The sequence below is a fragment of the Chelonoidis abingdonii genome, chromosome 16, assembly GCF_003597395.2.
Source record: "Chelonoidis abingdonii isolate Lonesome George chromosome 16, CheloAbing_2.0, whole genome shotgun sequence".
In the NCBI taxonomy this organism is placed as follows: Eukaryota; Metazoa; Chordata; order Testudines; family Testudinidae; genus Chelonoidis; species Chelonoidis abingdonii.
In genome coordinates, this window is record NC_133784.1 from 15854113 (window position 1) to 15867365 (window position 13253).

The 13253-nt window shown below is 46.2% G+C and overlaps 1 protein-coding gene across 3 annotated transcripts in view; it reads left to right on the forward strand.

The window, feature by feature from the left end:
* Window positions 1-1157: 1157 nt before the first annotated feature.
* PDLIM1 (PDZ and LIM domain 1) overlaps window positions 1158-13253 on the forward strand; it is a 74968-nt gene continuing 62872 nt past the window's right edge. For 2 of the 3 annotated variants that reach the window (XM_032792401.2, XM_032792410.2), the window contains exon 1: window positions 1161-1290. In XM_032792401.2, the coding sequence (XP_032648292.1) occupies window positions 1195-1290 (96 nt within the window). In that variant the 5' untranslated portion in view covers window positions 1161-1194. Of the gene's footprint in view, window positions 1291-13253 lie in introns of all 3 variants that reach the window. The other variant, XM_032792395.2, reaches the window with a different exon arrangement.

Genomic DNA, 13253 nt, shown 5'->3' on the forward strand with positions numbered 1-13253 from the left:
GACTGTCTTTCAACAGTCTCCACACTTTATGGGCAAACATATATGGAAATTGTGCCTGTCGAGAACCATTTTTATTCCTGGCTTTGAGAAAAGCCAGAATCTTGGTACAGTACTAGCGTCGAGCTTGAAATAAAAATGCAGGATCAAATCATAAGGTGATGTAAACCAGCAAAGCACAATTTTTTAACCTATTTACACCACTGGAGGATATGGACTGTAATTTTTACAAGAAGGGGCTTGAATAAAGTCAAGGCTTTTTATGTAACACAGTATAATAAGATACAAAACGTTGTGGTAAATTGAAGAGTTACCACCGTCCTGTGCTAGGTCTAGTTTCAGCTAACTCTACACAAGGGCTGTTAAAGTGAAAGAATTCCTGTAAAAGATGTATTTGTATTGGACGCCACTTATTTTATGGGGCAACATCAGAAATACGAAGTATACCCTTAAGCTCTATAATGGAAACAGAGCAGCGGGCTGTACCATAACCTTTCCAAGTTTACACTGTGGAGGGGGAATGACTGCATTTTGAGAGCTGGTAAGTGTACTATTCTGATGTGACTCATAAAAAGAAAGACACTGCACCGCCAAATGTACTTTGCTCTTTTAGTCAAGATAGTGGTATTGAACATTGCTCATTTATGACCATCTTTGTAAACATACTGACACATTTTTTTCAAACAACCTCTGGTAATGGCCAGATCACCCCCATTGCTACCACCACACAGTAAGTGTGGCAAACCCTCATTGCAAGTCTCTTGATATTTGGCGTCCCTCTTAAAGCTCCAGCTCAGGTGAATTTATGAGAATTACAGCTTCCCTTAAAAATAAAACAAAAAGTTTCTAGCCATCATTGCTTTAAGCTGTGAAATCTAAAGGCTGACAAAAGCCAGCAGGCCAAGCCCCCCACGCCGATTATTTCTTTCAGGACTCATAATTTCGGGACCACCTGACTGGTGCGTTTAGCCGCTTGGGGCAGGCCCGCTGTGCTCGGCGCTGTGCAGCACGGGCTGGGCTCTCGGCGGTCAGGCGGGTCCCAGGCACGGGCCAGCCTGGGCTGGGGCCACCCCTGGCAGCAGCCAGCGCCCCTCTCCGCGGCGCTGGAGGCCGGGCGGGGCTTGAGCCCGCCCAGGGGCGGAGCGGCCGGTTGCAGTGGAGCAGGATCCCGGCTCAGTCCGAGCAGCCGCCGCCGGAATGAGTAGCCACCGCGTCGCTCTGCAGGGCCCGGGGCCCTGGGGCTTCCGCCTGGTGGGGGGCAAGGACTTCGAGCAGCCGCTCACCATCTCTCGGGTACGAACCCGCTGGGCCCGCCGCCCTCCCGAGTGAGGTGCAGAGAGGGGTGTTGGGGGTGTTCGGGTATCTGATGCAGAGTGAGGGTGTTGGGGAGGCTGTGGGGTGCAGAGAGGAGGTATTGGGGGGCTGTGGGTATGAGGGGGACTGGTGCGGAGATGGGACCCTGTGGGTATTTGGGGGATCAGGACAGAGTGGGAGCCTGGGGAAAGCTGCCCCGTGGGTACTTGGTGGGGGTGTGTGTGCTGACAGGGGTGTTGGGGTGCTGTCCCTGTAAGCGGAATGGTCCCTGGCCACTGCTGATGGGGAAAAGATCTGGGCAACAGTCTGGTCTGCAGACCTCTCCCCTCCCCTCCCCTCCCCACCCCACCCCACCTATTGCAGTGGCTGGAAAGCCTCTAATTCCACAGGAAAAGGCTCTGCGAGTTCTGCTCCTTTGCCCAGGTAGGAATGTGTTCCCATCTCTCACGTGGACTCCATCCCTGGTACTATCTCCAAGCCAGAGTTGCCAAATCTGACTCCAACAATCCTTTAGCAGGAGGGAGCTAAATTCCCTTTCTTTTGTGTTTTGATTCTCTGTCTACTCTAACAATGAAGGAAACTTAGCAAAGTAGGCTGACTTGGTGATAGGCTTCTCAGGGCTGATACTGAAGTAGTGGAAGAGGGCACACGCATGCAAGCTATTGATTATTTTATAGTGCTCTCAAGTGTTCTAGGTGCTGTGTCCTTTCACACACCCCAAAAAGGTGGTTCCCATGTCCAAAGTATTCCTGACCTAAACATGGGCTGGCTAGAGAAGTAAGGCCATGACACATGCCGGGATAATAGGAATCAGGACGACCACAGGCTGAGAGATGTATGTGTCTCAGTGGCTCAAGTTGTAGTATTTGAGGTTTTGGTTCTTGATTTTCTTGTAAAATAGATTTCTGTAGAAGTGGGTCTTGGTAGTGGTGTGAGTAAAGTGTGGAGGTGGAGGCTTGGCCAGTGTGGAAGGGTGTAAAATGTTTGTGTTGGAGATGTATCCAGGCTGGAGCAATTAGTGGGGAAATGGAGGAGGAGCTGCAGGCAGGGATTACATAATGTAAAACCTTGAAAATCTGGCTTGATGCCCTGCTTGAACACCTGCCACTAAGCCAAACTACCTTTTGTTTTAGTCTGTTTCTGAAAATAACTTTTTAAAGTTTTAAGATCCAAGTAAAAAGAGTAGCACTGAAAATGGCTAATCAGTTGTAAGGAGCATAGTATAACTTTCCCTTTCAGGTGAAGTTATGAAGACTTTCCAAAAGTGGAAATATTACTGAAAATGCAAAAAGCAAAAAACCAAATAACAAAAAAAGCTCTTAGTGAAGAGTAATCTGTCTTCCTTCATCTGAGTGGGTTGTTGATTCTGAAGTCTGATGATGCCACCATTCAGGGTGTGAAAAATGTACTTGTGTTAGAGGACTAAATCTCCTAGCCAGTGGTTGATATTTTGGGAGGTGCAGAGAGGGGACAGAGGAAGATGTGATTTTAAGCTTGCTCTGTGCAGGGCTGGACAATATGGTGGTAAAATCGGCAAGGTCCTGTCTACACTAGTGCTATCACAAATAGAGCTACACTTATCACCAAAGTATCTGAGAGCCGCGCACACATTAATGTGGCTGTAGCTCCCTGTGAAGTAGAAAGTATTATCCCCTTTTTACAGGTGGGGAAACTGAGGCACTGATTGGTTAAGTGAGTTCAGTGTTGCACAGAAGGCCGGTGACAAAGCCAGGAATTGAACTCAACACTTTCAGTACCGTGACTAAAAGACTAGCTTTCCATGTCTCTCTCTCCACCTTGGAATATTTCATTAAAACTTTTTCACAAGGACTTGCTTCCCCTGCCTGGCATGTAGCATTATCCACTGGAATAGCTAGCCTCTTGGGCTACACAAGCATTTTCAATAGCACAAAAGTATTAAAACTTTGTTCTTAAAAGGAAAATCAGGCCAGCAATTCTAAGTGGCTCACAGACTCAGGCCTGGTCTACACTACGCTGTTAAACCGATTTTAACAACGTTAAATCACCTGGTACTCTGATCCTCTGGTCAACAACAGTACTCTTCCAAACAACAGCCAGCTCTCTTTCCCTTCTCCTGTCTGACTGAAGCAAGGTTTTTTTAATTAGGTCTCTGGCTGGGCCTTAATTGATGCCAAGCGCTCTAATTAGCCTGTAGTAACCTCTCTTCAGTCCACAAGGAATAAGGCTCTGTTCATCCTGGGGCTTATATACCTTCCACTGATCACTCTCCTGCTGCCCTCTGGCCCTGCTGTATCACTCCATGTTGCCCAGCACTAAGAACATTCTGTTTTGCAAACGCTGCTAAGAGCCTCTCCATGTGCCCATTATAAGCTCCCCTTTAGAGAAATTGACTGGATACTGAGGAAAAGTGTAGGAAAAGTCTTTAAGTCACAAGGGTTTCCCAGCCTACACTCTCTAGAGTACCTGCATATACCTAGAATGAGGGCGAACTTTTTGCACACACTGGCAGGTCCTTCCATCCCTCTCTTCTCCCACAAGCTCCTTGTGTACATCTTCAACCCCCTTATTGCTGGGCTGGTCTGCTCCGCCACCTCCCTTCGGCTGCTTCCTCATGCCAAAGTCTTTTGTTTTTCCCCTCCATTCCCCCCTCTGTTACATCACAAGGGATCTGTTCCACCACCACCCCAGTTCCTCCTCCCCACCATGCCAGGGGCTCTGTGTGTGTCTCTGGTGCGTCCCCCCTGAAATGTATCTTTCTTCCTCACTGGACTGGACTGGAAGGGCAGATGGATTGGTGCCCCTCCTCTGCCACCAAAAAGCAGACACTGATGCCACAGCACACTAGGAGAGAGAAAGGAATGAAACCTCCTCGTGTCTCTCCCTGACTCCCTGTGCTGACTGATCATCTGTTCCACAGCTCTGGATGTCCCCCCTTTTTGGCTTTCCATTGTCTCCCAAATCTGTAGTGTTCTGCCCTCTGATGTCTCCAACATACCCTGGAAGTATGGTCAGCTGCAGCGTTCAGCCTGTCAGACGGGAGGAGAAATGCCATCAAGCTAACTAGAGGGTCTCACAAGGTTGGTCAATGATGAGATGGTCTCTGCCCCAAAGAGCTCGCAATCTAAATAGTGTATGTGTATGAGCAAGAGTGTGGGGTTTATTTTACCCACAATCTTTAAAACTTTCCCACAGCCACTGCCCAGAACAGTGCCTTGGCAGTGTGTTGATGACTTTGTGCTGCCTGCCAATCTGAAGACCAGTAGCTCAAACTTCCAACCCTAGCTGAGCAAATAAGATGCCTCATAGGAGCCACTGAGCCTCAAGTACCGTGCCAGCACCGCAGTGGAACTGCTTGGGCTCCTGCTGCTGCCAAAACCTTTATCTCCTGTACTGTGTATTCATGTTGTTTAAAAATTAGCAGAAGCCCTAGATAAATAACATTCCAGAACGTGAACTGATAATGCTACTTGTGATGCACGTAAACTGTAACTTCTGATTCATGCTAACTGCCGCTGTGCTCCCCTGCTCTTTTTGGGGAGGTTTTATAATCCCATTTTTCCTATTTTTTTGTCCCCCTTAGTGCTGTCTGAAAGACTCTTGCAAATAAAATGGGCTGACTGTCCAGAGGAAATGATGAAACTGAAACCAGGTGCTGTCAAATGCACAAAGATAAAGTACAGAATTTTTTTTTCTCTCTAGTTTATTTCATTTGTGCTACTAATGAATACCTAGCTCCTACTTAGATCTTTTCATTGGTACAGCTCAAAGTGCTTTACAAAGGAGGCAAGCACCATTACCCATTTTACAGTAATCTTAGGTATTTCTTACAACAATCGAAGGTAAATGATTTTAGGCAAAAGTGTGTTTAAGTTGCCACTTCAGATTTTTACTCCTCTTCATCAGTCTCATTTGTCAGTGCTGACGAATGTATTGTAGCTGGGTGGGTTAACAGTGGCACTAATAAATGCAAACTTGTGTGTGCAAGACTGATTTCTAGCACTGGGCAGACTGAAAAATAACCCTCTATGGGTTTTATTTTTTTTCTTTTGGTCAAACAAATGCTGGTCGTTGGAAGCCCTCTGTTCAGTTTTCTCACATATCTCTGCTGTTTTAAATTCATCCCCAAGACCTCAAGTCATAAAGCTTTCTCTCTTTTGTTTATACTTAGGCACATGAAGGCTTTAAGGCTCAAGCTTTCTCCCCTAAAATTCCGTAGAAAATTTTCCACTGATATTTCCTTCCCCTCCCCCCCACCCCGCTGTAAGTAGGCTCTGGCCCTTTGTTCTTTGATTGTAACTATATCAGACATTAGTGGGGTCTGAGTCATGATGATTTTCTGTTAGTGTAACTCCATTTCCCCCCTTTTGTGGTCATCTTTATGAGCTAAGCCCTCTGGGCGTAGCACTCCCATTTCCTTCCATGAGCGTTACCCAGGTGGAATGCTTATAGGATCAGACCTAAAGGCTCTAAACTAACTTCCTCTTACCTTGCCATTCTCTCTAAGTACCCAGTGTTGAAATGCTTCAGTAGTTGCATTTATCCTCTCAACAACATGCCTGTGAGGTAGGTCAGGGTTAACCCTGGTTTGCAGTTGGGAAGCAGAGGCACATGGTATAGTAAGGCCTTGGCTACACTCACACTTTACAGCGCTGCAAGTTTCGCGCTCAGGGATGTGAAAAAACACCCCCCCTGAGCGCTGCAAGATACAGCGCTGTAAAGCGTCAGTATAATCAGGGCGGCCAGCGCTGCACGCTACACCCATAAAGAATGTGGTTTACATGCAGCGCTGAGAGAGCTCTCTCCCAGTGCTGCCGCTCTGACCACACTCACACTTCAAAGCGCTGCCGCGGCAGCGCTTTGAAATTTGAAGTGTAGCCATACCCTCAGTTACTTGTCCAAAGAAGTCAGTGGCCGAGCTGGGAACTGAGTCCAGGGCTCTTGAGTTCAGTGTCTGACCCACTAGAACATCCTTTTCTGGATGTTGGAGAAACAGCGGATTTCACTGACACTAGCACAACGTCTTTGATGACTTCTTATTTTATTTTAGCTGAGAGACAAAGGACAGTCTATGGTATTTCCACTGCTCATCTAATCTCTTTTTAACACTCCCTCCCCCACCCCCCAAATTTTACTTATGTTTGAAACTGCGTCAGGCCCAAAGTTGTGACATTTGTCTTTTGAGCCCAAACCTGTCCTGCTGCCAAGTTTCATTAAACCTGGAGAAGTTGCACTGTATGTAAGAGAGCAGTATGATTGCTCAGAGCTCCAGTATGAAACTGGAGAAAAGCCTGTTGAGAGTCTTTGGGGTAAGTTTAGAGATGAGAGCAATAAGGCTGATGACGTGGTAGGCGTCTGCTATAGACTGCCAGATCAGAAGGATGAGGTAGACAAGGCTTTCTTCTGACAACTAACAGAAATTTCTAGATCAGAGGCCCTGGTTCTCATGGGGGAATTCAATCACCCTGACATCTGCTGGGAGAGCAATACAGCAGTCCACAGACAATCCAGGAAGTTTTTTGAGAGTGTTGAGGACAACTTTCTGGTGCAAGTGCTGGAGGAACCAGCTAGGGGCCGTGCTCCTCTTGACCTGCTGCTCACAAAAAGGAAAGACTTGGTAGGGGAAGTAAAAGTGGGTAGCAAACTGAGCAGGAGTGACCATGAGATGGGTGTGTTCAGGATCTTGACAAAAGGAAGAAAGGAGAGCAGGAGAATACACACCCTGGACTTCAGAAAAGCAGACTTTGACTCCCTCAGGGAACTGATGGTCAGGATTACCTGGGAGGGGGAAAGGACTCCAGGAAAGCTGGGTGCATTTTAAAGAAGCCTTATTGAGGGCACAGAAACAAGCCATCCCGATGTGCAGAAAGAATTGCAAATATGGCAGATGAGCAGCTTGGCTTAACAGAGAAATCTTCGGAGATCTTAAACTCAAAAAGAAAGCTTACAAGAAGTGGAAACTTGGACAGATGACTAGGGAGGAGTATAAAAATATTGCTTGAGCATGTAGGGGTGTAATCAGGAAGCCCAAAGTGCATTTGGAGTTGCAGCTAGCACGGGATGTGAACGGTAACAAAAAGAGTTTCTACAGGTATGTTAGCAATAAGAAGGTAGTCAGGAAAAGTGTAGGACTCTTACTGAATGGGGGAAGCAGGCTAGTGACATATGATGTGGAAAAAGCTGAAGTACTCAATGCTTTTTTTACCTCAGTCTTCACAGACAAGGTCAGCTCCCAGACTGCTGTACTAGGGAGCACAGTATGGGGAGGAGGTGAACAGTCCTCAGTGATAAAAGAACAGGTTAAGGACTATTTAGAAAAGCTGGACATTCACAAGTCCATGGGGCCGGATGCAATGCATCAAGGGTGCTGAAGGAGTTGGCTGATGTGATTGCAGAGCAATTGGCCATTGTCTCTGAAAACTTGTGGCGATCGGGGGAGGTCCCAGACTATTGGAAAAAGGCAAATATAGTGCCCATCTTTATAAAAGGGAAGAAAAAGAATCAGGGGAACTACAGACCAGTCAGCCTCACCTCAATCCCTGGAAAAATCATGGAGCAGGTCCTAAAGGAATCCATTTTGAAGCACTTGGAGGAGAGGAAGGTGATCAGGAACAGTCAGCATGGCTTCACTAAGGGCAAGTCATGCCTGACCAACCTGATTGCTTTCTATGATGAGATTACAAGCTCTGTGGGAATGGGGAATGCGGTGGATGTGATATACCTTGACTTTAGTAAAGCTTTCGATACAGTCTTCCACAGTATTCTTGCCAGCAAGTTAAAAAAGTATGGATTGGATGAATGAACTATAAGGTGGATAGAAAGCTGGCTAGATTTTCGGGCTCAACGGGTAATGATCAACGGCTCAATGTCTGGTTGGCTGCCGGTATCAACTGGAGTGTCCCGGGGTCTCTCCTGGAGCTGGTTTTTTCCAGATCTTTATTAATGATCCAGATGATGGAATGGATTGCAACCTCAGCAAGTCTGAGGATAACACTAAGCTGGGGGGAGAGATAGATACGTTGGAGGGTAGGAATAGGGTCCAGAGTGAACTAGACAAATTGGACGATTAGTCCAAAAGAAATCTGATGAGGTTTAACAAGTCCTGCACTTAGGATGGAAGAATCTCATGCACTGCTACAGGCTGGGAACCAACTGGCTAAGCAACAGTTCTACAGAAAAGGACCTGGGGATTACAGTGGATGAGAAGCTGGATATGAGTTAGCAGTGTGCCCTTGTTGCCAAGAAGGCTAACGGCATAGTGGGATGCATTAGCAGGAGCATTGCCAGCAGATCGAGGGAAGTGATTATTCCCCTCTATTTGGCACTGGTGAGGCCACATCTGGAGTATTGTGTCCAGTTTTGGGCCCCCTACTACAGAAAGGTTGTGAACAAATTGGAGAGAGTCTAGCGGAGGGCAATGAAAATGATAAGGGGGATGAGGCTCATAACTTACGAGGCGAGATTGAGGGAATTGGGCTTATTTAGTCTGCAGAAGAGAAGAGTGAGGGGGGATTTGATAGCAGCCTTCAACTACGTGAACGAGGGTTCCAAAGAGGATGGAGCTCGGCTGTTCTCAGTGGTGGCAGATGACAGAATAAGGAGCAATGGTCTCAAGTTGCAGTGTGGGAGGTCTCGGTTGGATGTTAAGAAACATTATTTCACTATGGTGGTGGTGAAGCACTGGAATGGGTTCCCTAGGGAGGTGGTGGAATCTCCATACTTAGAAGTTTTTAAGGCTTGGCTTGATAAAGCCCTGTCTGGGCTGACTGAGTTTGGGTTGGTCCTGCTTTGAGAAGGGGATTGAACTGGATGACCTCCTGAGGTCTCTTCTACCCCTAATCTTCTATGATCCTAATCTTCTATGATCCACCATTGTTATGATGTTGGAGCAGAACGAGAGGATTTCTCAAGCACTCTCTTAGACACTGTAATGTGAATGTAACTGTCCTTTGAAAGGGGATGCTTAGCAGACACTGCTGAGTTTGGATTTGTTTTCAAAAGAAGTTAAGATTGTAGGGCTTGAGGGGAATAGGGTGATTTTTTTCAAGTTCTTATTGCAAATTATTTTGTGTAGATATGTGTAATATACAATAGATCAAATCCTGCTAGATTTACTCACATGAGTACGGTAAACAGAACTTGGTCCCATAACTTTACTCTTCTAATGATGATGTGCTGTGGATTGTTGTGATAGATCTTATCACAAATCCTCTCCATGCTGCTGACTGACATGCTACAGGTTTATGGCTTTGTTGGCTGTCTTGTGGCTGGTTTATTCCTAGTTTAAATTCTGTGAGATTAGGAGATCTAGGAAAGGGAATTAAACAACTGTTAAATGAAGGAGAAGTACAGTTAGACCCACTTTATCTGTAAAGTGCATATGTGTATCAGCCTGCATTCAGTCAGCTCCTAAGGTGGGAGAGGTAGACGTCTATTTCCTTTGTTCTGTTACCATTTTATGCAGATTGGCATGATGAGCAGCTCTATCAGGTCAATAACAGATCTGTATGGAATTGCTCCACAAGCCCATTTTTTTGAATCTCTCTTTTTTTTTTTGTGTTCCCTGCCAGTTGGTTGTGCTGATCTTGAAAGCGATTGACTGACACAAAATAAGAGGCAGAGGGGGATTTGGCTCAACAAGGAGTCATAGCAAAAATAATAATAATCATAATCTCCTCTTCGCGCTATGTATCTGCACATAATTTAGGAGCTGTCTGTGAAATGCCCAAAGCTGTTGAATGTATAGTAATACATGTTGGTGTGCCATCATCTTTTCCCTAATGAAAAAGAAGCCATGTGTCAGCCTGGTTATATGTGTATATTAAGATCTATGAAATTAACAATGCACATAATATACAGTGTCAGTTACAATGGCCTGAATTTGCCCCAATGAATTTAGTCTGACACGTCTATTAATGAAGTTTAAAAAGAGAGAGAGAGACTAGGATTTAAAGCAAATTAAGGCCTGAGTTTTTTGTAATCAGATACCTGTATAAAGTTTAAACACAGTCCTCCAAGCCCACTAAGTGGTTCATCCAGGTCTTTTCTGTAAACTGTTGATTTAGTTGACAGTTGATTTAGGGGTTACAACTTGGATTTTATTGTTCAAAGTCAGACCTGGGACCAAATCTTATTTATCCAACTCAGTGGAACAAATAGTCTCATTAAAATCCATGTAAACAGTGTAAAATTATCCTTGGTGTAAATAGCTGCTGCTCACTTGACTTCGGAGCAGTTGCATCTGTTTATACCAGTCTGAATCTAGCCCTTGAACCATAGTAAACAGCAGGCTACAGGAAGAGAAGAGCAGCTTAGGGGGGGTGAGTAAAAGCTAGTTACAAGACATATTTAGGGGAAAAAAGATCCTTTTTGTGTGCTAAGCTGCTCAGCTCAAATAAGCATGGAAACAAACCTGCTGAGGTTAGTGCTACATTCACTCTTCTCCCTGTGAGGAGACCTGATCACAATAGGCAAATACCTGTTGGGGTCCCACCAAAATCTGGGCTGTGGCCTTTTCCATGTGCAGGAAGAACCACCTGTAGTCATGGTATGAAATTTAAGTAGAGGTCTAGGTTAGGTACGGGGAGGGTTCTTACCCTCAGAGACTCGCTGGAATGCTTCACCTGCTGCCAAAGGAAACAGTGGGTGTGGCTAGTGTAATAGGATTTTGGGTTGGGCTGACTGTCGGTTTTCAGGCTGTGTGTGTGTAATGTGGGGAGAGATAGATTGTTTCAGCTACATTGAGAACTGTAGATCCTCCACAGTGCTGCCTAGCTCTGACTGCTCAGTGTCTCTGACAAACTCCTGGGCCCCAATTCTGAGGTGGATCCTCGGGAGGAACAGGCTAGGGAAGAAGTGGTAGGGAAAGGACCAATGTAGCTTTATACCACCCTTGCACCACCAGAATTCTGGCCCTCTTCTCAGCCAGTCCTAGTGTCATTTTTATTTTATGTACGTTACTCCCATATAATGGGGTGCAACAAATCTTGTGGCTTTATAGTAGGCCTTGGCTACACTGGCGCTTTACAGTGCTGCAAATTTTTCGCTCAGGGGTGTGAAAAAACACCCCCCTGAGCGCTGCAAGTTACAGTGCTGTAAAGCGCCATTGTAAACAGTGCCCTAGCGCTGGGAGCTAATCCCCACGGGGAGGTGGAGTGCCTGCAGCGCTGAGAGAGCTCTCTCCCAGCACTGGTGCCGCGACCACACTTGCACTTCAAAGCGCTGCCGCGGAAGCGCTCCCGCGGCAACATTGTACAGCTGCAAGAGTAGCCATACCCAGAGTCTGCACAGGCAGAAAGAGCTATTCAAGTGGTGAGTAATTAAAGCAGTAATCACTGGGCAGCTGACTCAGGTTAGGAACAGCACAACTGTTGCATCATTTAAATGCAGTCAGGACTTCTAATCATCCCAAAGTTGTTAGGTTAACTTCTCGAGGCTTTAATGCTAGCTGGAGTCTGTACTGATGAAAGCCAGCACTGAACTTCCTTGGCATGGGGGTTAGGCTAGGGGAGGAGCTGGTACTGGGATGGGCTGTTCAATAGCGATAATGTGTCTCAGGTATCTTAGTACAAGCTTGGATACAAGAGTAATGGGGCATGGGCCTGTAACACATACCCAAGTGTGACTTCAGCGGGATTGCTTGTCTAAGAAATACATGTGTGAGGTCTTGGATGTTCTTCTTGGCTTCTTGCCACTGAGGAGTGGGAAACTTTTCTGTGAGAGTGGTAGGACAGAGGCCAGCAATTTCTGCAGAATCTAAGCTTTCGTTATGCTTGCAAGGCAATCTACTAAAGGTGGACCTATGTGGTGCTTCCTCCCCATATGCAGTGGCCAGGATGCAAGAAGCAAGGGAAAAATCTCCTCCTCCTTCTCTCCAGAAACCAGAGTGGCTTCCAACTGATCAGACTCCTATTAGCCAGAACCCCTTAAGAAACCTCTGCAGGATGCAGGGACACTACAGGGCTATGCTAGGAATCCTAGGGCCCTCCTTCTTCCCAGCTGCTGGGGCTGTGGTGTGGGTTGGGCTTCTCAGGTGGCTGTTGTACCTGTGGAGAGAGGTGTTTCCCTACTTCTCACGTTTGTGTCTGAGAGCATCCTGCACTTAAGGATGAAATAAATACCTCTGATACAAATCAAGGAGTTGTACCAGTTCTCCTCACATTAAAGTGAGTTTAGTTCTGTCTCTAATTTCGTATAACTGGAAACTACAGCTGTCTGTGGGAGGGGTGGCTGGTCCACAGGCTGAAACTGCTCAAGACGTAGTCCGTTCTTGTGTCGTTGCTGGGGTAGGCAAGGGGTTCTGCTTTGGAGTTTTGGAAGAACTTCTTCTGGTTAATCGCCCAGTGTATTTACAGGGACATCCTTTTCCCCTTAATAGCATCTCATATGCTCTAGGATGGTGGGAGAAGGAATAGTGAATCTTTACATGCCAGAATGAGGACAAGAAATCTCTCCCCTTCCTCTGACATTGCTGTTGAAAGCTGAACACCACCAGTATTCATAGAGACATAAGGGGTGGGGGAGAAATACCTGTGTGTGGACCTAGCCCCTGCACTGCCTTGTTACCCTGCCATATGGCAGGGGACACATTTGGGACACACCTTCAGGGTTTTCACTCACAATTGGCATGATAAATGTGCACTAGAAGAGAGTGATTAGTGAAGGGGAGATGTGCTTGTTTGATATGGAAGAAAACCCTTTTTGTCCCTGAGAGCCACTTGAGATGTAGGAAGCACAAGTTTCTCTCTGCAATAATGGTGCTGAAGCCTAGGAGATCCTGATGAGCTGCTGTTAACATGCTGGTTAAGCAAGCTAGCGCTGCCTCTGAGAAGTGGTAACTTGCATTCCTTTTATCTTCTAAAACCTGAACAAAACGCTTTGGAGGTATAGGATGCCTTCCACTAATAACCCAACTCTGCTAGGAGGCAGGAAGGTATCATCCCCAGTTCACCTTTTTGGATCTG